Source organism: Podarcis melisellensis, assembly GCF_964234715.1.
Source record: "Podarcis melisellensis genome assembly, chromosome: 5".
Classification (NCBI taxonomy): Eukaryota; Metazoa; Chordata; class Lepidosauria; order Squamata; family Lacertidae; genus Podarcis; species Podarcis melisellensis.
In genome coordinates, this window is record NC_138537.1 from 39,151,482 (window position 1) to 39,177,435 (window position 25,954).

General features: G+C 41.4%; 2 protein-coding genes and 1 long non-coding RNA gene across 24 annotated transcripts in view; 2 read left to right on the plus strand and 1 right to left on the minus strand.

The window, feature by feature from the left end:
* LOC309370581 overlaps positions 1–17,813 on the plus strand; it is a 31,416-nt gene extending 13,603 nt beyond the window's left edge. Inside the window, exons 3-4 of the long non-coding RNA XR_014168615.1 lie at positions 9,176–9,336; positions 17,047–17,813. This is a non-coding gene — a long non-coding RNA (uncharacterized lncRNA). The remainder of the gene's footprint in view (positions 1–9,175; positions 9,337–17,046) is intronic.
* On the minus strand, positions 1,264–18,009 carry LOC309370564 (allantoinase, mitochondrial-like). The gene is made up of 12 exons (XM_081912456.1): positions 17,820–18,009; positions 16,767–16,924; positions 12,619–12,770; positions 10,211–10,325; positions 9,391–9,537; positions 8,234–8,279; positions 7,627–7,720; positions 6,670–6,856; positions 4,727–4,865; positions 3,644–3,816; positions 2,844–2,876; positions 1,264–1,834 (listed from the first exon to the last, which is right to left on the minus strand). The coding sequence occupies exons 1-12, from the start codon at positions 17,848–17,850 to the stop codon at positions 1,673–1,675; spliced, it is 1,437 nt and encodes a 478-aa protein (XP_081768582.1). The 5' UTR covers positions 17,851–18,009; the 3' UTR covers positions 1,264–1,672.
* A 4,464-nt stretch (positions 18,010–22,473) lies between these two features.
* Positions 22,474–25,954, plus strand: part of KIF1A (kinesin family member 1A) — a 114,023-nt gene continuing 110,542 nt past the window's right edge. For 4 of the 22 annotated variants that reach the window (XM_081912401.1, XM_081912412.1, XM_081912416.1 and 1 more), the window contains exon 1: positions 22,474–23,099. The gene's annotated coding sequence lies outside the window, so the exon portion shown is untranslated. The remainder of the gene's footprint in view (positions 23,100–25,954) is intronic. The other 18 variants (XM_081912417.1, XM_081912419.1, XM_081912420.1 and 15 more) reach the window with 8 other exon arrangements.

Below are 25,954 nucleotides of genomic sequence, written 5' to 3' on the forward strand. Positions count from 1 at the left end.
CCGTTTTATTGTACATTCACCCTGATTTGGTTTTCACAAAGATGGCAGGGAGGTTAGACAACACCAGCTATTTATTCAACATTCATTCTGATTTGTCTGAGGGGAGGTTAGATAATGTTGCATCAAACAATTGTTTTTCCAGCGCATTTCTTCATCACTTTCCTTTTTGCAAAAAGTTTGGAGGAAGGTTTGTTTCACAAGAGCACCAATAATCTTCAATTGCAGCATCTGAATGCCATTATCCCACCAGAAGATAGCAACAGTTTCTCTGGTTTCAGTGACTGAATTACAGTACTTCCCTTCTACCCTTTTCCGCAATTTTCCTTTGTAGCGTTTGCATTTTCAAGGAAGCTCACTTTGTATCAGACCATATACTGTACTTCATTCTGAGAATCTGCCCTTTTACTGGGACAACTTGTATTTCTGTGATATTAAGCCCTCTAATGTTTTGTTTAGCATTTTTATGTACCATGAGCCCTTGCCAGCTAATAAACACTAAGGTCCAAATGCTCTGGCAGGATGTATGTTCTAGCACAGCACTGTCAAAGGGAAATGCTGCCTTTTAGTTTTGACAAAGTGATTACTTTGTTTCTATGGATTTTCAAATTAAGTCAAATAGGAGAAAAATAAATTATTCAGGATTGCTTGGCTGGCAGTGGCAGTCTTAAAGCCTCATGGATGTTGCAGAGCACTGTGCCTAGTTTTGCATTTAGTATAGTTTGTCTGAGAGAGGACTTAAAATATGTAACCCTCTAATTCAGGGGTAGTTTAACTCCCAACTCCAATAAAACTCAGCCAGGATAGTCAGGAATGATAAGAGGTATAGTCCAACATCTGGAGGACTGCAGGTTTCTCTTCCTTGCTCTAAAGGTTAGAGCAACTGCAAGAATTGAAAAATGCACAATTCAAACACGTTTACTTGACATCCCATTTTGATCATATTCTGATCAGGAAATCAATAGATCATACTTTGATTAAAGAGTTATATCGAAAGCCTCTTTATCTAATTTCTGAGGTCATAGCCACAGTGAAAGAATACTTATTCAGAACTCTTCAGAACTCACCACACTTTGGCATATTGCTGTTTGATTCACTGTGAGCACTGTGTTACATTAAATTTGAAAATCAGATCAATGATTTGCAAATTAAACACTTTGCGATGAAGCTTCAAGAGCTGCAAGATCACCCAAACCTTTTGTCCTGATCACCCTGATTTTTTATTAGCCTTATTTATACTTCTGGAAAGCAAGAAGGCATGAGGGAGTGGCTCCAATAACTTTTTACTGTTCCATATCCTTTACATATCAGCTGGAGCTGTTGACCTCATTTTATTTATTCAGCAGTTATAGAAAAATTCAGAAAGTGTAGCAGCTGCTCTCACTGAGACAATAGACTATGTTATTGCAGTTTATTCTTTATGTTACTCATCCTTGGACTCAGATATACAGCTGCAAATAAAACGTTTTAAATGTGTTGTAAAGTGCAATATACAAATGTGACACTAGATGGTGACAGTGCAAAATTTAATGTATTTTCCAAAACATTTTTTTAAAAAGCATTTTCACAGCGTTTTTTGTATGTGTGTAGATTCCACTCTCCTCTTCTATTCTTCCAGCTTCTCTTCTGTCCAGATTTGTGTTTAGCTAGTACATTTGTCATACTCTCTTCCTCATTAGTAGTAGGGTGATGAGACTCTTGTAGGCATCTTTCTCTCTGTCACAAGCAGGTCCCCTTCTGGCTTGGATGCAAATTTACCATTCAGATAAACCAGCCTGCCACGTACAAGAGTGGCAAAGACTTCACCATAAAGCTGGAAACCTAAGTATGGGGTTAGCTAAAGTAGGGAGCAGGGGAGAGAGAGAAAAGTAAGGATAAACAGAATGCAGAATCAAAGGTCTTTGGGTAAATGTGTTTTTGTTTATGGTGGTTCTGATCTGTCCATAGCAGATATTCACAAGGCAAAATAGATGCAGCGGTGTAGAAAGCTCTAAGTGAACAACAAAGATTAGAGGTGAATTGAGGCCTTATGAACCCCTCCATCCAGTTTACCTTTCTCAAGCTCTATCTCCATGCCCAAAGAGTAGGTATCCTTAAAGGGCCAACTCCCTAACCTGGAGCACTTCTTTTCTCTTCTATGGCTTGCTGGCCTGGTGAATTTTGTTGGGTAGGCCTGTAGAGCAATAAGTACTTGACTCTTCAGGCAAATGGGACTTGGCGAAAGGCATCTGTGAGGGTTCTGGCTCAGGTTCTTTAGGTTCCACTAGCCTCAGGTTCACTTCCAGGGAACCTGGTGGTGCAGCAGTCCTGGCCTCAGCCAGCTCATCCTCCTCTGACTCTGAGCTTGAGGTTAGGGCCATGAAACTAATAAATAATCTAATGTGAAAATGATTTAGACTCCTTCAGCATAGACATGTGTCCTGTTGGGTGCCTACTAGGGCCAGTCCTTTGTATGAGGCAGATCCTCTGACCCAGTAACTTCTGACCTGGAAAAGATAAAGACTGAATAGCCCATAAATGTCAAGGCTGCAAAAAGGCAAGGAATGTTGAAAGCCGACGGCTGTGCTCACCCCTCCTGGTGGTATTTTGCTTGTTGGTTTTTGCCTGCTAAGCAAAGTGATAGATGGAGGTGAAGATTACTAAACAGTCAGTTCATTATAGCCTCTACCACCACAGAAATGACACTTGGGATGTTCCATTTGCTGAGCAGTGAAGCCTGCCCTAAGCCGAGGCAAAAAATGTAATGAATTATACAGTAAATTACAGTAAGGTGTTTTGAGGGTGGGATGGCGGGGGGCAGTAATAGGAACACTGGGAGAATGCAGAAAACATGAGTCTTCCCATACCTTATCCTTCTGATGAATTATGTTTTTATTCACCTGAGAGAGAAAGAAGGAGACAAAATAATTATAATCCAGATTAGTTTGAGGAATATTGCTTACTAAGGATAATGTATACAACCTAATATTATTGTCCCTGTGTTGTATCAAAGAGAATGGTAATATTAGAACTGGCACTTTCCAGATCATCAATTATAAAAATTTCAAAGCATAGAAAGCTTAGTTTCACAGGGTGAAAACAGAACTTGAATACACACTTCCACCCAGTGAGCTACCATCGCAGGCTTGGGAAGGGGTATACACATGATGTTCGCCACAATCAATATCTATCTTGTATCTCTCTAGCTAATAACCATAGCCATAATAAGTGTTTTGATGTATCTTTGATCCAAATTGAGAAAAATAATGCCCCAGCTGACACCCTAAGTGTGTCAAGACTACTCTCTTGCTAAGGTCGTTGAAAAGGCCATTCTGCTATGCCTTTTTATACTGGAAACATTCAACACCGAAGTGTTTTAACTGATTTTAACATTTTATTTTATATTGTTTTATCTTACCTGGGACCTTATGGTGAAGTAAGGATAAGAAATTCAAAGAACAACAACTACACTTTGGACTTCTGTCTCATAAAACTGGCACATTTAATTCTTCATTTGGTATTAGGTCACTTTATTGTTTTCTGTAAGGTCTTTGTTATAACTCTTTATTTTATTAGATTTGTTATATCCTGTTTTTGGCTCTATATCAGACTCCCAAGGTGATTCACAAAATTTTAAAAAATGACCTATATCCTCTCCCATCCTTACCTCAAACTCCTTTTCTGGATTCCAGATCACTAGGTCTGCATCCATCCCAGGGCCAAGTGATCCTTTACGGTCTTCCAGCCTGCTCAAAATGGCAGGATTTTTGCACATCAGTTGCACTAGGTCATGAAAGGAGAACCCTCTGGATTTTGCAGAAGTCCAGAAGAGAGGGAGACCTATGAATTTTCCAGTCACAATTAGTAGAGGAATTTATTGTTAAGAAGATTGTTCTTCCCTGGTTTCTTCTCAAAGTATATCACTTGATGCCACTTAAAAAGGAGACTTGAACATTTGGTAAAGTTCTAAACCAGGGGTGAGCAGTCCTTTCCTGCGAGGGCCACATGTGGCAATACGTTGGGTCACCGATAAATACATTCACTGACATTCATTCACACTCATTCAAACATACACACATTGAATCGCACACACTATTGTGTGATTGTATTGGGGGGGAGCACCAGGGAAGTAAATTCATGCTATTTTCTTCAGAATTTTTGTATGTAAACATATGCAAATTTAATCAATGAATTGGCTACTCTGTGAAAAGTGTTCTGATCAATTAAGATGTCTTTGTCTGAAAGCCATAACCTACCTAAAAGAAAATTATTATGCATTCAATTGAACTTATTTTGAAGTACCGTTAACGATGCTTGGGATCCAGTCTTTGCTTTATTGAACATGCTTTTTAAAACAAATTGCTTTAATTTACATAGTGAAAAACTAAAGTATTTGTAATTTAAATGAAATGGGGCATTTTGATTGTATTGGTTGGCTTAGCTTGAGGACACTAAGGGCACCTGGAACAACAGGATGACAAGTCATTCTTTGGGAAGGTGCCATAGTTCAATGGTGGATCACATGCTTTGCATCCTGAAGGTTACTGTTTTAATTCCAGACACCTCCAGTTAGCAGGTAATAGGAAAGACCTCTGAGGCCCCACATTCTGGAGAGATACTGCCTGTCAGTGTAGTATATGCTTGAGTCATGATATGAGGATATCATCCTTTCCATTCTTAGCAGTACATGCTCATTGGATGAGGATAAGAAAAAGAACAGCATATATAAAATAGTATATAAACATATTACCAAACTGTAGTGAAGCAATCCCTGCTGGGGCCTTGAGGAAGTCTCCCTTGTTCAAATCTTTCAAGTCTCGGGAGCAAGGAGTATGGGCTGAGACAACCATGTCTATCTCTCCCACTTCCAAAGCTGCCCACAGCTGCTCCTGGAGACATGAGAGGAAGAGTTTATGCCAAGGAAATACTTTTGTAGTTCTCCTTGAGTAAGGTGAAGCCAGTAATGATCAAGGAAGGGTCACATCCCTTTTTGGTGCCAGTGGCACCAGTGGCGTAGCGTGGGTTGTCAGCACCCGGGGCAAGGCAAGTAATTTGTGCCCCCTAACCCGTGGATTTGCGCCCCCTAACCCTAACCCCCAGATGTTGCGCCCGGTGTGGCCGGCCCCCCCTGCACCCCCCACACTACACCACTGAGTGGCACATTTGCAAACTGGATACACAGCTGTGGGCACCACAGCCAAGCACACGTCACAACCTGTTCTACTAGCGACAGGAGCATGCTTTTTTCAACACTAATTTCAGTGGAGTGGGAAAGGGGACCCTGTAGGCACCAGGAACGGCCTCTGTGGGCATATGTGTGCCCACAAGCAACACATTGGTGACCCCTGCATTCATCTATTGATGCATACAGAGGTAATGCACTTTGTACCAAAGATCCAGGATCAGCTTTCAACTCGAAAATAGACCGTCCAAAGCAACAGTGACAGAGCTGCCACTGAAAGTTAGCTCTCCTTAGAATGGAAAAGCAAGAAGGAATGGGCATGAAAAGGAAATTTCTTTGACTAAAGGTCCGCATTTAGAAACAGATAAGGATAGTGTGGCCATGCTGATTCTTCTGGCCATGCTGATTCTTCTTCTTCACCACCACCAAGGCCTTCTGAAATGTTTTAAGGAACTGGGAACAGTAGGATTGCTTTGCAATGATTCCACTCCTGGATTTTGCATTCTGGCCCAATAAAGAATCACAATAACACTTAATTCACTTGTATTATGTATTGTGCAGGAACTGACATTTTCCCTTTCTAGTGCCCTTATTTCTTTAGGAAGGCCTGCCTCGTACTTTGGGGCAATTATTAAGGCCAATAAACCATAGTTTATTAAACTGAGAATAGACCCATGTGTTTGGCCCTCCCCTCCCCCTTGTTTGGATCCAGTGTTTTTATTATGGCTATTTTAAACCAAAAAATCCAGTTACATCCGTTTTACCTCAACTTACCAAATAGGATGCAAAACCAACATCTTATCCTGGTATTTGTAGCCTGAGATTACATGATAGTTTCCTAGTTAAGATGTAACAGGAAACTGTGGTTTAAATTAACCATGATGGAGGCACTGAAGCCAGAGCATCATGGGAAGAAGAGAGGGACAAGGAGGTAGCATATAGTCTGATTCTTGTGCTCGAGCATGGTTTATTAAGCTGAGTTCGTTAAACAAGAACAACGAACTTACATTAAGCACTAAACTACCATCTCTTTGAACATGTCTGGATGTGACACAAATGCACTTTGAACTGTCAATTTTAACATATTTTATTTGTTTTTATTGTCTTTTTGTTTCTCATAATGTATATGATGGATTTAAGTAGTTGAACATTGCATTGATATGTCTTTAGACAATCGTTTGGATCTGTGTATTATCTATAGGAGTCAACTGCATAAGATTGTGTGTATGTGTGTATGTGTACTCACTCTTTTCTGAATGCCATTTTAATAACCTGTTATGCTTTGTTCATCCAGAACAACCTATAATTTCAACATGAGTGGAGTCTGTTGATCATATAAAGTTCCTGTCTTATTCTTCTTACTGAATTATTGCAGACATTATCAAGCATTTCTTTTTAATAGTACTCAGATTTTACTTCATATGTCCTCTCTCTGCCATCACTTTATTTTTATTTTATCTTTTTATTTTTTGCCATTTGATTGGACCACTTCCATTTCCCATAGCTCTTACCTGGTTGTTCTTGTCCCTGATAGGAGGGCAGCATTTGTAGTAGATGCCTCCTGGAGGAATGCATTCAGATGCCAGGCTGAGGTAGTGGTGTGCTGTTTCTACAGTAATTGGTGCTCCCTTCTGTCGAGCATCCTTGATAATGGGCAAGGCTTGAGCAGAGGAGAGATTAACGATGTGGCATGGTATCCTGTAAAGTTAAAAGCATATGATTATTGTTGGAGGTGGTATGCCTCTGAATACCACATGCCCTCCAACATTCATCAGATGAAAATAGGGACATATTCTACATCAGTGCCCCCCACCCTGCCTTCTCCTCAGAGGCTGGGGCAGGGACTCAGATGCAGCAGCTGAACGAAGCAAACCAGAGCCAAATGACTGTAACAGCTGCTCTTCAGCACTTGTGACCTCTTGGCACCCCTCACAACCATGTGGACAGTGACCTTGTGGAAGGCCTCGCCCGCTTAGCTCCCTCTCATCAGTTTCTTTATGAGAGACCAACCGACCGAGGAGCAAGGAAACAGTGAAAAACTTTATTAGGGGCCCTCAAGTGACCCAGATCTTGTTTTCATATAAACAGGAAGTAGGGCCATATTGAGTCAGGAGGGAAGGAAGGGAGTGGGAGGCATAGATCTAAGAAATGTCCTAGAGGGATGCACGGTCTGAACTTCCAGTACTGAAGGGAAGGACCCTTGGGAATTCGGGACGTGGTTGCTTAAGGGTGTTTGTGACGATCCCGGTATTTTTGGGGCAGTTGGAGTATGGTACCAGTTGCTGGGAAGCACATGCCAGGAGAGAGCTTTTGCACACAGGTCTTGCTTGTGGGTTCCCATAGGCATCTAGTTGGCCATTTGGAGAACAATATGCTGAACTAGATGGGATTTTGGTGTAATACGGCAGGGCTTTTTTATGTCCTTAGCATTCTCTCTCATTTCCAGCTTAACAGAAAGAAACACTCACTTATACTGGAGACACAGTTCAGCAATGGTGATGGTGGCCTCCACCTCCATGGTATAAGGGCGTGTGTCCAATAAAGTGCTGTACTCCATGGTGTCTGTTTGGGGAAAGGGAGAGAAAAATATAAAGATGCACACATTTAATACCGGTGCCCCTACCAAGTGGGTTCTAGCAAGATTATTTCTAGTGTTTTAGTATATTAAAATGCACTTAAGGTCCTTAGGGGAACGGTTCCCAGCTCCCTTCACATCCTAGAAAGATTGTGCCCATTTCTTGTGCAACTGAAATCTCCCTCCCTCCTATGTCATCAGAGGGAGGCCATTCTGAAATCTTCAGGTATTTTTCTTCAGACAGTTCACTGCCCAGGGCTGCTCCAGACTCCTTGCTGTCTCCTCTCTTATCTACTCTCCTTTATTTGCCCTATTGATGGTCTCCATTATCTATTTCTTTGTTGGTGCAAAACAAGTTCTAAGCTGAGCAAACACTTCCATTCAGAAGAACACAAAGGGATGACCAGGGTCCTGTGATGAAGGGGGGAAATGCTCCCATGTCTCCTGGCAGACATATGTGGTGGGGTAAAAGTAAAGGTACTGGTTAGCATAATACATACCCTCTTGGACAGGCAGGGAGTGACTTGGCTCCTGTTCTGGATGGAACTGTGTAGAGAGTCCCAAACGGGGGGGAAAGTGTATATAAAAATTTCTACAGGAAGATATAACAATGTGACGACAACAACAACAACAACAAATTATTATTTGAGCCCCACCCATCTGGCTGGGTTTCCCCAGCCACTCTGGGCGGCTTCCAACAAAGATTAAAAATATATCTTCTTCCTTCTCACCTCCACCCCATCCCACTGGTCTGGTTTCAGACAAGCCTATGAAAGCTAAATGTCACCAAGAGTGCTTAATTTAAAGCAGGGAAGACTGCCTGCTGTTTTTAAAAAAACAAAACACTATTGTGATATATCAAATCATAACAGCACCTTTTCATTCTAGTATTCAGTGCTGGGAAGGGAGTTGCTCTAATTTAACAGTGAAACTGCTTATTGCCCTAGAATCCAGGTACTCAGGCTAGTCTATAGCAGTGGGTCCTGGTTCTTTTCTCCCTTGAATCTTTTGCTGGATGCCAGTTTTCCAAGAGCAGATTTTTCTGTGTTTGCTGAAGAATGTATGCCACCTTAAGTGTCTCTTCTGAGGTGGAAAGTGCAGGTATAAATAATCCAAAGAAGTGAAAACCACAACGATTAAAGATAGAAAAAAATATAAGCAGGTTATAAGAAGTTGGGATTTGGTAATTCAATATGTAAAATATGAATTAGCTTATACACATAAGAATAAAAGAAAGGAAATAGGGAAGTTGTTCTCACACCTTTAAAATATGTGCAGATCATGAATTAATATACCGCAATTAAATTTTAATTCAGTATATTTAATATTAATTAATGTTTTATTATGAAGGGGCATTGCTTAATTTTATTAATATGTGGATATTAGTAAATTCTTTTAATTATTGTACTAATCTTCATTCATCTTTTTTGTGTCATTTATAGTACCTGAATAACCTACTGGGGAAAAGTATGTACAATATTTCAATTCACTAATAAAATATACATAAAAAATTAAAAATAAGTAATGCCCAAGGAAAGAAAGTGTGAAATGTTGCCATCCAGATTGGAAATTCACTGGAAGAGAGAAGAGAAATGGAAAACAGGTACTTAATGTCAAAGGTGCTAGCGAGTAAAAGAGTAGGAACTCAGCTCCTTACCAGGAGCACACAGTCTGTGTCTTGCAGTTCATTCATTGCCATATGTATATCATGTAGACAAACATGGGAAAAGTCCTCCACACCAGTGGTCATTAGGAAGCACTGAAATCCAGGAACCCCAGCCTTCAGGATTGGTAGGAGCTCAGCCTAAGAGATAGCACAAGGACAAGCACTTGGAAAGTTTGCTAATAATACGAAGAAAACAGAAGAATGGCTGAGTTGCATATTAAGTTCTGCTCTCTTGCAATTTCTGCACATATTCAGCTACAATTGAGTTTTCAATTTAAATGCAAACTGAATCTAAATTTTCACCTATCCCTATGAGGATGAGCAGAGTTCATTTCCCACTTCCAACAATTTGCTGCAATTCGTTCATACACATATGCAATTAGAACTGGGATTTCAAGCCAAGTGATTTATTTCAAGCCACACCTCTTATTTTCAAAACCATGTACTGTACTGTACTGTTTCCAGAGCTCTTGCATAGGGTGCAGTGTAACTTAGGGTTGCCATATGTACGGAATTTTCTGTACATAGCTGGCAATCGGCCGTCGGAAATCGTGTCCGGGTGGAAATTGCTGAAAAGCTCAAAAAAGTTTCTGTCCAGGTTTTCACTTTTTGAAATATAGCAACCCTAGTATAACTAAAAACATGGCAGAATCCTCCATCCATTTGCAGCCTCTTACTTTTAATGGATCATGCTATCTAAAGGAACGCTTTCATTTCTGGAGCCCTCTCTATTTATCTTGCCTTCGTGGCCCTCCCTCCAAAGTACATAAGACACAGAGGAGCTGATGCCATTTCATTGCTGGATACAAACCTGATTTCCAGGAATGATGCCACCCCAAAATGCAACATCAATATGGCACTTTCCCTTGGCAGACTGCAGCTTTTTCTCAAGGGCATACAAGGTTGTGGTTGGAGGACTGCAGTACCTGAGTAGAATAAGTATGAAGTAGAATAAGATGTTACTTGGAAACAAGGCTGGCCCAGCACATTTTGCTGCCTAAGAGCAGCAAATGATACCTGTCTTCCTCCACCACCACCACTACCACCATAATCAAAGTCAGGGAGCAGATGGCAGCTGAAACAAGAAATCTCAGCATGTCTCCTCACTCCCTGCCCTTTTATGAGAAACACAACCAGTTGCCTCATTCTGCCTAATTGTAGAACCATTCCTACCTAGAAGGCAACTAAACTGTGCTCGTTTCTAGCCCAGTCTAGCTGCCAATCTGTAACACACCTTTAATACATCCTGACCTCATTCTTCAACCAAAGCAGTACCACCCGTGCACAAACTGGTTCCAACAAAAACACTACTTTAGTTTAAATTTGCCTCTGTTAGGTTGTGGTAGCTACTTGAATTTCTGCCACTGGATCCCATTAACATGCCAAAGATGATGGATTTCCCTATTCACATATGAGCTTCCACCAGACATAAATGTTTATTTATTGATTTAATAAATAATATTTCTATCATGGCTTTCTTTTAGCAAAGGGCTCAAAATACTATGCATTCCAGCATTCAACAAGCAACCTGTGAAGTAGGTGAGGCTGAGAGACAGACACTGGCTCAGTGTTGCCCAGTGTGTGTAATGGCTGAGTGGGGATTTGAACATCAGTACTGTATCTCCAGCTCAACATCAAAAAAAACGAAGATCATGGCCACTGGTCCCATCACCTCCTGGCAAATAGAAGGGGAAGAAATGGAGGTAGTGAGAGATTTTACTTTCTTGGGCTCAATGATCACTGCAGATGGTGACAGCAGCCACGAAATTAAAAGTCGCCTGCTTCTTGGGAGAAGGGCAATGACAGGCCTAGACAGCATCTTGAGAAGTAGAGACATCACCTTGCCAACAAAGGTTCGTATAGTTAAAGCTATGGTTTTCCCAGTAGTGATGTATGGAAGTGAGAGCTGGACCATAAAGAAGGCTGATCGCCGAAGAATTGATGCTTTTGAATTATGGTGCTGGAGGAGACTCTTGAGAGTCCCATGGACTGCAAGAAAATCAAACCTATCCATACTGAAGGAAATCAACCCTGAGTGCTCACTGGAAGGACAGATTGTGAAGCTGAGGCTCCAGTACTTTGGCCACCTCATGAGAAGAGAAGACTCCCTGGAGAAGACCCTGATGTTGGGAAAGATGGAGGGCACAAGGAGAAGGGGACGGCAGAGGACGAGATGGTTGGATAGTGTTTTCGAGGTTACCAGCATGAGTTTGACCAAACTGCGGGAGGCAGTGGAGGACAGAGGTGCCTGGCGTTCTCTGGTCCATGGGGTCATGAAGAGTCGGACACGACTAAACGACTAAACAACAACAACAACTGTATCTCCAATTCTGGAGTGATAGGTCTGGTATTTTTCTCCTATAGTGAACCACCTCAAATGATCAGGAAAGGCAGGCTATGCATTTGATAGATAAATCAGTAACTACGACCACCACACTGACTCTCAGTGCTGTTGGTGTGTGTGTGTGTTTTGTTCATGCGGTATAATTATGTCTAGGCATTTGGTGGGGCCTCATGGATTTCTGGTGTGGAACTTGAGCATGGGAATTCACCCTTGGTTACAATATCTGAATATGACCAGTAGGTGACACTACAGGACTATATATGGTGTTTCAGAAATCCTGCCCTGCAGAAGCTGCTCCAGCTGTTGCCTTCCACCCAAAGTGTTCTTTATCTACAGGTGTTAGGAATCTGTAAGACGGGCCAGAGCACATGGGTGTGGAAAGAAAGTTAATGTGATGATACAGAGAACTGCTTGGTTTCCATGTGGGATGGAAGGCAGAATAATAATAATAATACAAGAAAATAAATAAAAAGCAACAAAGACAGTGGCCTTTACCAGATGCAGTGCAAGCACAAGAATGCTCAGTTATGCATAATTCCCTGTCGCTTCTTTACCTCTTTAGTCTCCTATTGGGGAAATGTTTATTAAAAACTTGTTTGGAAAAACACACATCACACACACAGGTTCTCAACTCATCCTGAACCCCTTGGAAAGCAATTCCTGAGGGTCAAGCAACCCTCAGGAAAGTCTTAGGATTTGAGCCAAGGGCCTACAATGGGATGAGGGATTAGATCATATTAGGAAGAGACATATAAACTCTTACACTGTAGTTTATATGAGTTGACCTGGGAAATTTCATTGTGAATTCTGCATTAAAATAGGAAAGTCCTTATTCTCTCCCTTTATTCCCTCCCTCCAGCCCTCTGTAAACGTACAAGGGCATGTCAACAACAGTGGTGATGCCTCCTGCAGCTGCGGCCTGAGTCACAGATGTAAATCCTTCACCAGCTGGCTGTCCAGGATCATATATATGCACATGTGGGTCAATTATTCCAGGCATGACCACGAGGTCTCCAACATCTAAGATCTGTAGGCAGAAGGTTAATTGCAGGTTAATTGCAGAATATTCTAAAGTTGTCTTCAACATGAGTGTGGTCCATAGAATGCTTGTAACCTGTACAGGTTCCTTGTTAAAAACTCTGGATTTTAATTCAAAACACCGTTTAGTATTTGCTTTTTGGAACGCTATAGAAAGCTTGGAGGAACACTTTAAAAACTCACAGCCACAATCCATTGCAGACTAAAAGAGCTCTTAAAACCATTCATTCTCTGCTGGATTGTGGCCCGCAACAGTTGAGATTTCTAAGAACGCTTCATAATTGATTTGATCATTTGGACTTCTTGCTAGGCTTCCTGCTCACTCTATCTTATTAGAACACTCATCCAGTAAGAGATCTGTCATAATTCCAACATGCCAGGAATTGTATTTTTTTTAAAAAAAACCCACACAAAATTAAACACTTGCATCTTTGTCGCAAACCATTATTCATCAGACACTCATCTTCCTTGCATGTGCATTGAGAGCTCAACTATTTCTCAAATTTCCTAAGAGAAAGTTAGATTCAAATTACTTGGAAGCAATTAATAGTCTTGCAGCTCCTTAAAGAATGAGTACAGTATGCTTTGCACGAGTGGATGAATTCAGGCATAGACATTGTTTTGTCTTTTCCCTTCTTTTTGGAAATACATTGACTTTCAGAAGTTATGTTGCATCTGATGACATTCCTAATTAGGAAGGCTTCTCTCTCTTTTCATCTCCAGTCATTTTTCATTCCCTTAAGATGCTTTAAGACACAAACATTTATTTAGGTTGTACAGGGTGAGTTTTTTTAAAAGAGGCCTTGTGGAACATGTGTACTCTGTATCTATGGGGCCTCTTTTAAAGGACTCACCCTGCATTAATGTACAAAAGAGGTCTCAGATTTAAAGGGACAGAGGCAGAAATAATAAGACTGACTCAGGTTGAGAGGCTACTTGGAGAAGTTTCCAATCTAGTTTTCCCCTCCAGTTGAGATCTAATTCCTACCTTTCTAAGGGCAGCAGGAACCAAACTCTCTCTCAGAAGAGTATTCACTATCTTTGAAGTCCAGACTGTAACAAGGAAGGACAAGGATCTAATAAACATTGACCATATCTAGTATTTACTGTACTAGTATTTTCTATTATTTTTTTTAAATACTACTGTTCTCTGTTTCATTTTTAAATCACTATCACAGTCCCTCCTACCAGCACATTGATTGGGGCCTGGAAATGGACTGGAAGCCAGTGAAGATGACATAGTCAGTGTCATAATATACTGATATCTTCCAATCCGCACTAACAATATTCTTGCCTTTTTTGGGGTCAGCTGCAGATTCTGGACCATCTTTGAAGGCAGCCCCACATATAATGCATTGCAATAGTCCAGCTGGTAGTTTACTAGACCATGGATAACTGCCACAAAGCCATTCAAGTTCAGCTAAGGTTGTATCTAGAAAAAGATTTCTCATTCATAATGGTCCCTGTAGCAGGCCATGCAGAGACGTAGTCTCATCTTGTAGTAGAAATTCAACACAGTACATATGGAATTTCCCAAAATATGGAATTTCCTGCTGCAGGATGTGGTGATGGCCACCAACTTGGATAGCTTTAAAAGAGAATTAGAGAAATTAATGGAGGAGTAGCCTATCAATTAATGCTTATTGTGATGACTGCACACTACCTTCAGGGGCAAAGGGAGATTGCGTCAGGAAACCAGTTTCTGGGTAAAAGTACAGTGGTACCTCGGGTTAAGAACTTAATTCGTTCTGGAGGTCCGTTCTTAACCTGAAACTGTTCTTAACCTGAGGTACCACTTTAGCTAATGGGGCCTCCTGCTGCCACCATGCCACCGCCACGTGATTTCTGTTCTCATCCTGAAGCAAAGTTCTTAACCCAAGGTACAATTTCTGGGTTAGCAGAGTCTGTAGCCTGAAGCGTCTGTAACCCGAGGTACCACTGTAATGAGAAATGGCTATTGCGCTCATATCCTGCTTGTGGGTTTCCTGAAAACAGGATACTGGTTTTGATAGTCCTTTGCTCTGCTCCATTAAGGGTCTTCTTATGTTCCACAACTGGCCATATCTGACACAGATGACTTACATGGACAGAAAGAGAACCAATAGCTTTTCTGCCAAAATCTACCCTATGAACCAAGCAGTGAGAGAATCTCATGCGCAGCTCATGGACAATTCACAGACAGAGCAAGTTGCGTTAATTATTAGTCGAGGTAATGTGGAGTGTGCTGTGATCAGCAACAGGCACTGGCCAAAGGTCACTGGTCAGGCAACTAAAAGTTTAACCCAGAAGGAAAACCACGTAAAAAAAGAGAAGACTTTACCCTGGCCCCTATCCAATGCATTCACTGTGAATTTGGTTCAATGCTCCGCACTGGTATTATGACCATAGGGTCTAGCTCTCCACTCAGTTACAGTGAAGTTAATGGAATCATGATGGCGTGAAACTAGTGTAACTGAGTGGAGAATTAGCCCCTAGGGATGTGATGTTTTGTGTTGGGATAGTTCACTTTCACAAGCTCCCTCATAAAGCTCTCCTAATACCATGCTCCAGAATATATTTTCCTTTCTCGTTCATAAAATAGCTTGAGACTTGGTTATCTGAAGTTGGTTACTAATGCATGATGCTGCCTGAACAAATAATTCATCATAAGAGGCCCTTCTTCAGGTTCCCTTACCATCTCAGGTTAAGAGGATAACGACTAGGGAGAGGGCTTTCTTAGTAATGGTGTCTCATGTACAGAATGCCCTCTCCAAAGAAGCTTACCTGGGACCAATCTTCATCATTTTACAGCACCAGCTGAATACTTTTTTTTTTATTTGCCCAGACATTCCAGCATGTCTTATACCTGATCTGTTTTGCGTTTTGTTTTATGCTTGTTGGATTATGCTGTTTCCTGGCTGTTGCTTCTGTGATTTATATACATTTCATATTGCTTTTCATGGCAATATTTTTATTGCTTTCCTGACTCATGTCCCTGCAAGTCAGGTCAGTCTCTCTCTATTCTTTTTTATAAATACAATTTTAATGTTACTATTTATATTATTTGTATCCCACTGTTCTTCCAAGAAACTCAGGGTGGCATACATGTTTTCTTCCAGTTAAATTTTCACAAGAGTCTTGCAGCAGAACCTGGGCTTGAGAGATTATGAATGGCCCAAAGTCACCCATTAAGATTCATAGCTAAAGTGGGATTTTAATTGAAATCACTTTCATCTTACTCCACCACTGTGCAATACTACACAGGACCCCCTAATTGCACTTGTATGTTGTTGTCATCGTCTGTAAAAACTGTAATGTGTAGGAAAGATGTAACAGATATGAAAGATGCTGTGTGCTACTCCTTAGAGCAGTAGCTATTCATTTAGAACCACAGTTAAGAAAGGGATCAGTGTAACCTTGAGCTGTCTTAGAATTTTTCATCAGCACAGATTAACAATGAAACATTCTGGGAAGTTTATGCATATAAAACCGTGCTTCAAAATGTCAGTGCTATTAAATGCTGAACTTTCAGCACTGCTGACATTTTAAATACTTCAGAATATATTGGAAATTGAACCTGTTTATGAAATATATTTGCATGTTCATTTCCACATACAATGGTTAAGACTTTCTATAACAATAATATTTAGCTAATCCTAGTCACGTCCTCTGTGATGCGTTACCTGCTTGTAAACTGTAGACCCATGTTGGGACACTTTACTGACTTCATTAATAAAATTTCCCAAACTTTCAGCCATTATATCAATTCAAGTTCAAATGCGGGGAGCCAGGATACTCATGGAGACGCCTAGCACCTACACAGTTATAGTTTATTCTCCCAGGCTTTTAAAATAATTTTGGTCCTCTATTTGTATTTTATGCTGCTTTTGTATGGGATTGCATTTTTATTTAATTTTACTGTTTTATTTGTGAAACATGCTAGAAACAGATCCTGAACGCTAGTATAGAAATCCACAAAAAATTAAAGTGTTAAATGAGTTCATACCTTTTCTCCACTGGGTCTGGCCCAGTTTCTCTTTGGAAGAACATCAGCTATCTTTCCATTGCAGATGACAATCTCCGCTGGGCCAATGGTATTATTCTGCACGACCCTGTTGCTTCTTACAATCACAATCTCTGAACCCACTTCCACTTTGGCTGGCCCTTAATTTAAATTAGTAGAGAGGCAGAATTCAGCAAAAACAAACCAATCAAACTTCTGCAACTGATGTTACTGTTTCTGTTATAAACTCATAGTAAGAAACCACATTTTCTCTTCCTTTCAGCATGATTTTAGGCCCTTGTGAAATTGCTTCAGTTTCCTCCATGTGCAGGGATGCTTCTATAATGACACTCCAAACACAACACAGAAGATGAGTCCTGCTGACTAGAAGGCATTCTCCATGACAAGGCAAGACAGCAAACCTACTCCCAGTTTAATATTTTTTCTTGCTAGCTTGATATTAAGGATGGGAGGGAAATCCAATTTTGTTTGCATATGAGTGAGAAACTACCAGTACTTGATTTGTTCTTAAACCAGTATGTGAACTGAAACTCAATTACTGGTATCCTTCAAAATTTGCATGTCTCTGAATTTTGTGATGGAGTTTTCTGACCAAGCAATGTCTACCAAAATGCATATATTAGGGGAAAGTGTTCATAAAAATGCATGCATTGGTGGAAAATAACTTTTTTTTTAAAAAAGGTTATATTTATTAAATCTATATCCTGCCTTTTATCCAGAGGGGCAATTATAATAAAATGCAATATATTAGATAATATAAGTTGCAAAAATGCATCTATTAGTCAAAACTGCATTCAAAAATCTGTGTTTCAGAATAAATACGCACTAAAATACTGACAGATTTTCATGAGAGTTGTTGCAGTTTGCAGCAGAAATGTGGAGAACTGAATTAGTAAGAGAGAGAAAACAAAATTGACATATTCATCCATCCTTACTTATTATTGCTTCCTTTATTAATTCAAAATGCAATCTTCCATCCAGAGGCTCTTTATCAAATTATTTTAGGCTCCCTTTACCCAGCGGCTCTTCACTTACCTGCCTGAGTGGTATTGCTTTTTTTAGACATGTTAAGGTTGGCAACAAGGATCCAAACCCTTGAGTATTGCTGCCTGCTTGGCTCTCATTCAGTTCCTTCTCTCTTGCTTTCTGGCAAACATTGACATGAAGTGTTACAAGAAAAGAAACTTTCTGAACCTCACCGTAGATTGCTGAGGACCTGGTCTTGACCAAAGCTCCGGGTTCAAATGGTATGAATTAATCAACCAAATAAATACATTTCCCATGTCCTACTTTGAGACCTTGGAAGTTAGTGATGGAACTGGTGGGGTTAATCATTAATTGCTTAATCTTTTGCAAATAGAAAGTTACTTTTCTTTCATGAATGACGCCCCCAATCAATCACTAAATGTTCAATGGACTATCTCTTCTGTCCACAGTCTATAATATTTTAGGTGTTACGAATATAAAATACAATAAGAGGGTTTTGCAAAAAGAAGCTCATATGCCTCTGCCAAGAAAAACACAGGTGGGCAATGGTGTTGCCACCACTCAGCTGAATGTCACTACTTTTAATATTTTATTGCAATTTGCCAACAACGTTGGCTGTCCAGTGCGACTTCACTAGTAGTTCATAAATAATGATGATGATGGGCAATTTGGTGCACAAGGACCAAGCAGATATTTGCTCTGTGGCAGTTGCAGGGGAATCTTAAGCAAAGCAAGTGACACAGAGTAAGAAGCAATAAAAACAATCCAGTAACAATTCGGAATTGAGATGGGATTTGAACCAAATCTATCCAATTCATTTTGAAAAAGTTGCTGTGGGAGACCTTGAACTGCATTTGCCTTTAAAATGCCTATCCCCTTTAAAGCAGGAGGGTAGATTCTATGACCTCCAAAGTATCTTCCAACTTTAAAAATGCTTGATTATGGGATCAACTGATTATGGAGCAACTGTGCCCCTTATTTGACAATGCACTTATCCCTTAACCCTGCATAAGCCATCCATTTCTGAATAGAAAATTCTGGAAAAATTGCTTGGATGGCTCCACCAGGGTCTTTATTAATGCTAAAGTTATGTCCTACTGCTGGTAATAAGGGATGGCTTGCTTGCATGCACCATGGCTGCCTGATTAGATGAGCCATTGCTCTCTCTGTGGCTTCTGGGTCCTGGGACAAATGTTTTACAGTAATATGGAGATGAGTCCTGCTGTAACCAAGGTGCTCTTGTGTAAGTAGTTATCCTAAATGTTGGTAATGAATTCTCGAAAGCAGACACCTCCAATATCCTACCCAATTTAGTACAAACATTAATTTCCTTTTCTATCTTTCATGCCATCATAACAGCAGTTCTGCAACCCTGCCAAACAGGCATTAGATAACAACAGAGCAATGGAGTGCATATATTCCAGCAGGGCTTGAGTCAAACAGGAAATGCTCCAGCTGGGACTAGTGAACTGCAGGGAAACAATCTTCTTCCAGATAAGGGGATGGGGATGTAATAAAGGCAGAAGATGCATGATGCAAACCTGAGCAGCCCTGAAGACAAAAGGGAATCCACAAATGCTTCTTCTCAAAAGGCTAGTGTGCTGCAGTGATCCTGAGTGTTAAGATCTGGGTAGGAAGGGTTATCAGATAAAATCCTTAGAGTATACTGACTGGAGACAGACCATCCTTTTTAAAACCCATGTTTCTCTGAGCCGGCAGACTTATTATTTAGGGTGGATTCATAAATGCATGTACGTCATGGAAGGCTTAGAGGACACAAAAGTCAGACAATGCACATCATCCAATTGAATAGCTCACCACTCATTGACTCATAACTAAATGTTAAATCTGCCACCACTGACAAATAAAAGGTTTTGAGATATGTTTTAGTGATGAGAGGATACAAATGTGCTTTCTCCTGTGAAGTCAGTCAGGTTTCCCCATGTCCCTGAAGTCTTTTTCCTGACAGATACACTTATCAGATGACTTCACTCAGCTGCTTCCTCAGAAAAAGATCGATTGTATTTTTTCTTTCCAGATAAACCATTTTGGTTGGTTCATTTTTTTGAGGATAAATGCATGAGGCTATAGAAGCAATGAAATCTTAGGCTATACCAGAAAAAGCTGGCCCTAGCATATATGTGTAGTCCAGCTTTCTTCCTTCACAGTGGTCAACCAAATGTCTATAGGAAGCCTGCAAGCAGTGCCTGGGCATAACAACACTCTCCCTTTCTGTGGTTTCCAGCAACTGATATTCAGAAACATATTGCTTCTGGCAGTATTTACTTCTTACTGCTTTTTTATTTATTTTAAAGCAAAAATTAGTTGCTTTTAATTTAGTTATGTCGTTTTAACGTGTTTTAATTGTTGTAACTCGCCCTAGGACCTTAGGATGAAGGGCAGGTAATAAATTTAAACAACAATAATATTTATTTTTAACAAAAACAAAGCCATAAGGAAAAACTTCAAAACCCACATGGTCACAGTACCTTTAATGGGACCAATGATGATAGTATTTTTTATATTTTTTTGTATATCACAAGAAAGCAAGATAAGGTATAGAATTTCTCCTTGTAGTTTGCTTTTGAAATGCGGTAACTTCGTTGGAAAAGAATATATGAGAAGAGTGTGTGACCAAGGGATGACCCGTATGCTGTTTTCAACATCTGCTAGCTAGAAAACTTGGATGTAAGCTTCTTTTCTTATTGGTATAAATGAATATTTCCATCTGGCAGGAAGGTCAGTGTTCTAACTAGCAAATGCCAGCCTGAGTAAAATTGGAGATAAAGCTAAAAAGATGTAAAGCCCAACCTCATATGCCCTTGCTGTAAATAGTGACATACATGTTTCAGCTGAGGGAGATACACACGTCGTAAGCAGTTAGGTCTGCAGCAAAGACAAGAAGTGGATACACTTTTTAGATGACAGAGATAAAACAAGCAAACAGAAAGCTTCAATATGGACCAATATAGTCCTCACTTTTAGAATACTGAGTGAAATGTCTGAGATTCGGAGATGGTAGAGTAAGCAAGCAGAGTGGAAAATTAAGTAATTAGATGTGATGAAGAGTTTGGGACAAAAAGTAACAGGTGTTATTGGATGCGCACAATAAATTATGCTGGGATGGGCATAACATGCTATTTTCTTCAAATTAGTCATTTATTAAATACATTTTTCCTGTATCAAGTGGATTATTTATGTTGGAAGTTACTGCTAATATTTTTGAACCAAACAGAAATAAACAGCTTTCAGATACAGTTTAAAGTAAGGGCCAACTTAAAAAAAAAGTATTACAGAAACAAAATAACCCTACAAAAGATAAACGGTTTAGCTCACAACACCCCTTAATTTGTAGTAACACCAAACAAAATAAGTGATTACCAATTAAAATTGCCCCCCACTGTTTATTCAACTATAAACATTAGTTGATTTAATTTACCTAATTAATCTATGAACTCTATCCAAAGTGCTAAGAGATATTGTTTGGGCTCGTGGCCAAGATTAACACTGGTATGGGGGTTGTTCTTGTGTAACACCCTGCTTTGCTTATGAGAGTCCTGGGCAAATTACAAAACAGTACAAAAAACCCAAGGTCCATAAAATACAGTAAAACAAAAACGTAAACAATTATCCACAGAATATAGTATTGTTTATTCATAAGCAGTATGTGCCAAATTTAATTTACAAAGCAGTTTACAATTAAAAAATGCATGCTGAAACCAATACCAATATAGCAAAACTAAAAAACCCATATATTAAAGCAGTCAATGGAATATTTATTTCATCAATGTATATAGTTCATTTAATATATAAAAACCTCCAACATGTGATTTAACAAAATGACACCCTAAAATCATTAAGTGAAAATTCCAATAAAACAAAACACGTACTTTCAATATCAAAATAAAAATCTGGAGACAAAATACTAAGCAGTACAATATAAAAATTAAGCCAGGAAATGCAAGCAAATTTTTAGAAGAAGTTCTAAAACATGCCACAATTGACCCATCTTGGATTACAGGGGCAAGGGTTCCAGAGGGTTAGTGCTACTGTGGGAAACACCTGCTTCTGCTTTGTCACTAGATGACAATCATCTGTGTATCTTATAGAAGCCTCACTGTTGAATTTCTTCCTTTTAAGGAGCTTGATTAATGGATGGTCCAACCTTTCCCTTTTAGAAAATGCTGGATATTTTGTATTTTACTGAAATGTTGTGAACTGCCCTGAGAACCTTGGGGTTGAAGGGTAGGTTGTTGTTGTCGACGTTATGCTGCTACTGCAATGATGATTTAGTTCCTAATACCAAATTGGTCAAGGCTAAATGAAATATATCCCAAGAAGACCAGAGGCATTGCAGAATCATCATATGAAAAATTGAAAGGTTATCAACGTAATGTGGCTGATGCCACCAATGCATACAACATTAATTCCATACGATCCCAAAATGTGAACTCTACAAAAAGATTTGAGCACACAAACGTGGCAGGAGATCAGCTGTGTTTATTTGATTCTGCTACACACCTGCTATATTCACATGTGATCACTTTGCAGCAATGAAGACCAAAAACGCCGATTTTTATATATATGGGGCTGGCCATATATATCTTGGGTTGTTTTTGTCATAACCCTGATTTAGTTTCCTTGCTAACGTGTGTGCAGCGGGGCGGCGAGGAATGCAATTTTCGAGCACCAAAAGCGCGTTGGTCTGGCCCTGTGTGGATGCGCAGGCTGGGGATGATGAGTCAGATCTCCTGCGATAGAGCAAGTGCATGGATGCGGTTGGCACGGATGCCTGCCGTCTCCATTTTCGCTCGCTGCTTTGAGGAGTCATACCCGGAGTGGGCGGGGAGGCGCTTGTGCTCTGCCCAGGGCGAAGACGGCTGCCTCTGCCGGCTTTCCCCCGGGGCCACGCATCGCAGTTCCGCAGTGAGCGGGTCGGCGGCCTCTGGAGCGCCCAGAGCAGGCGCGCCTCCCTCCTCCCTCCCTCCCTCCCTCCGGAGAGGCAGCATCAACAGCGGCAGAAGCCGAGCGCCAGCCCCGCCCTTCTGGCGGCTGCGGTCGACAGGCTCCTCTGCTCCGCCAGCCAATCAGCGCGCTGACAGGGCCGAGGGGCGGGGCGCGCAGTGAACCTGCAGGAATCGAGCATCCCCAGAGAGCGCAGCATCAGCACCACAAACCCGGGGAGGCGGCCAGGCGCGTCACTTCGCATCTCGTTCCATCGGGCAAGCGGGCGCGCAGGCAGGGGCCGCATCCCGGAGCCTCGCCAATGCCAGCGCCCGCATTTCCCAACCGAGGGCGGACCGCACGGAGCCTCTGAGCCCGCAAAAGGTAAGCCCGCAGCCTTCCATCGCCTTTTCTCTTGGTACCCCCCCCCCGCTCCTCCTCCTCTCTCGCCCTTGGAGCTGCCTCGCCTTTTGCAGCACTGGCCCTCTAGCGGCCCGTATCCGCGGGAGAGAGGCCTCGGGAGCCCTCGCAGGTCCTCTCGCAGGTCCTATTCATTCTGCTTTGAATGCAGCTGGTAGTTGCGCATCTCTCCCCCTCCCTTGCGGCTGGCTGGGTTTCAAGAAAGGACAATGGACACCAGTTTCCAGCCGATGCTGCTTTGAATTCTCTGGGGGAACAATCACGGGTGTGTGTCTGGCGCTCAGCGTGTGTCCAATCATGGGCCCCAGCATCGGGCCACTGTTTCTGTCCCTTGGATGTGTGAGGCTATTAAGGAAAGAGCAAGATTTAAGTGACAACACAGGTTCTGTTATCTATTTTTCTTTCCGTTGGAAAGCGCTGTGTGTGTGTGTGTGTGTGTGTGTGTGTGTGAAGTATGAGGGGGTGTTATGGCCAGTAATGGTAGCAGGTAAGAGAACAGTCAGACTGGAAAACGATGCTGGGAATTAATGGAGACAGGAACCATCCCTTGTAAAAGGAAATGTGATCTTTCCAATAAAATTCAGTTTAGATTGCAATGATAACCCATTTGCTCAGACGCAAAAACACCCACCAGGCACAGCTTTTATTGTGATGCCTGACTAGTTTCCTGTGCTTTCTCCACTTGCTTATTTTTCCTAATCCATCATAGAGAGGGCAGACGCCTTTTCCCCTTGATCAGTCTGTGTTGCTCTGTGAGAAAGACGAAAGACCCTCTTATTGTCTTTCAAACCAATCTGCAAGCTTCTGAAAAATGTCCAGCTAGGCAACAGAAATGCATTGCTAATAAACACCACCCCACCCCACCCCACCTGCCCCTGCGCCAATGGCTGTGACACAGGGACCATGGAAAGAATGCAGAGTCATGGGGACTGGGCGAGGGCTTGCCAGCCAGCCAGCATAACCTATGTTTTGAGCACCCCATAATTCACACTTATTTGATCCGAACCAAACCCTGCATCCTTTTAATGAAAGCACATATGAGAGACAAGGGCGGGAGGGTGAGAAGGAACTATGTCTGTTGTAGCAGTAGCAATAACATTCCAGTCTCCATTTCCTGCACATGCTATGGCTCCCAATTTCTGTGTGGGTGTGTGGAGAACCTTGGGAACCTGTGGCATGGCATATATCTTTATAAAAATAAAATCCTGTTTGATGAAGATGGAACAATGTTGGCTGCAGCAAAACAAAGGTGGGTACATTGTCATCTGTCGCATTTGAGGGGAAAGAAGCTGTTAGCTAGGGGCAATACTTTAGGTGTGTGTGTATATATAGGACTGCTCTGATGTGGGTGGAGAATCTATCTGGGTGTCAGCCATTTTATAGGGTTCAGAGCCCACACTGCTGTAGTATCACTGGATAGGCTTGTACTATAGCATCCCCTGGTCTTAAATATGTCCTTGGTGGGGGTTTGTTTGGGTAAAGGAGAGGGTGTGAAAAATGGGCACCGACTCCATGCTTAAATCTAGCGCCTGCCTTGAGCACCACAAGGTCCTTTACTAGTTCTCTTATAATCCCAGGCACAACCACAATGCGTTTGGGTGTCAGATAGAAACGGTGCATCTTCCTGAATGATCTTGAAAAGACAAAAGGGCCTGCGGGCATTAAATACATGGCAGAGGTGATGACTATAAGCAGGGAGGGGACCCTGCTATTAGTGTGGCCTGCTTGGAAGTCAACCGAGGCCATCTTAGGAGCAACATGCCTGCTGACAACATGGCTGAATATAATGACTTATGCTATTGTGCCAAGGGCTTTGAGCAAGAGACATCTCTCCCCCACCCCCAGCCTAAAGCATGTCCTCTATGAAGTATGCTAAGGAAAAGGAACCCTTTATACTTCAGCAGGATAAATTCAGAGTTGGAAATAGAAGTGGAAGGAATCTGTGCATGTCATAGCACGAGTCCTCCAGGCAGGCAGTTGCAAACAGCACCTCAAGGAATACGAATTTGCTGCAACGCTCGTTCCTTTAGGGCACAGAACAACAACCAGGTTTTGCCACTATCAATAAGAGACGAGGCGTCTGTTTTAGGGTTGTAAGCCTCATGAAATAGTTCATATAAGGAGGGAACAGGACCTGTGGTTCAGTTAGATAATTTTGGGCTCTGGGCTTCGTAGTCTTGTGGGTGGGGTGCCCTCTTTAGATAATCTTCTGCATTACAGTACTTAAAAATGTTGTAAGCCAGGCCTGCTGCATTCGGGGGCCCTCCTGTTCATTCTGCTGAGTACCTGAAGTCCTGCCCTGCAGCACCACTGAAGAGGAAGTGCTACGCTCCAAAATTTCCAAAACTAGATAATCACCATTTACCCCCCCCCTTTTTTTTACTTCTGCTTTTTTTTAGCTTCAAGTGAAAGAATAGGGAGCAGGTCACATGCTTTTTTGTTTTCTGGATGATGCAAACACATGTTCATCCACACTGGCCTTTTGACAAGGTTATGGCCTGTCTTCTACATCTGCCATTGCAAACCAGGGCACAGAAGTTTTTAATAATCAGAAGTTCAGAGCATTTCTTTTGGCTCAGCTTTAGTTTGCTTTGGTCACAGTGTGACTCCTATGACTTGCCATTATGATTTGCTATGGGTTTCTTTTGATATATCTCCTTGCAAACCTAGCTAGGCCAGGCCCAGTCTTCTACATCCTCTGAATAGTTTACCATTTACCATTTCATAGCTCGTGGGGGAGGACTAAGGTCACCGACAACATGGTGGGAGGGCACAGTAAAAGCTCAGATACTACGGAATATTCAATTCTCAGCCAACTT

Excerpts from the sequence above, each read along its gene's own strand:
- LOC309370564 (XM_081912456.1), bottom strand. The coding sequence starts at position 17,850 with ATGTCTAAAAAAAGCAATACCACTCAGGCAG. Across the intron at positions 16,925-17,819 it reads AAGCAATACCACTCAGGCAG|GGCCAGCCAAAGTGGAAGTG; the intron begins GTAAGTGAAGAG and ends ATTTAAATTAAG. Across the intron at positions 12,771-16,766 it reads CCAGACCCAGTGGAGAAAAG|ATCTTAGATGTTGGAGACCT; the intron begins GTATGAACTCAT and ends TTCTGCCTACAG.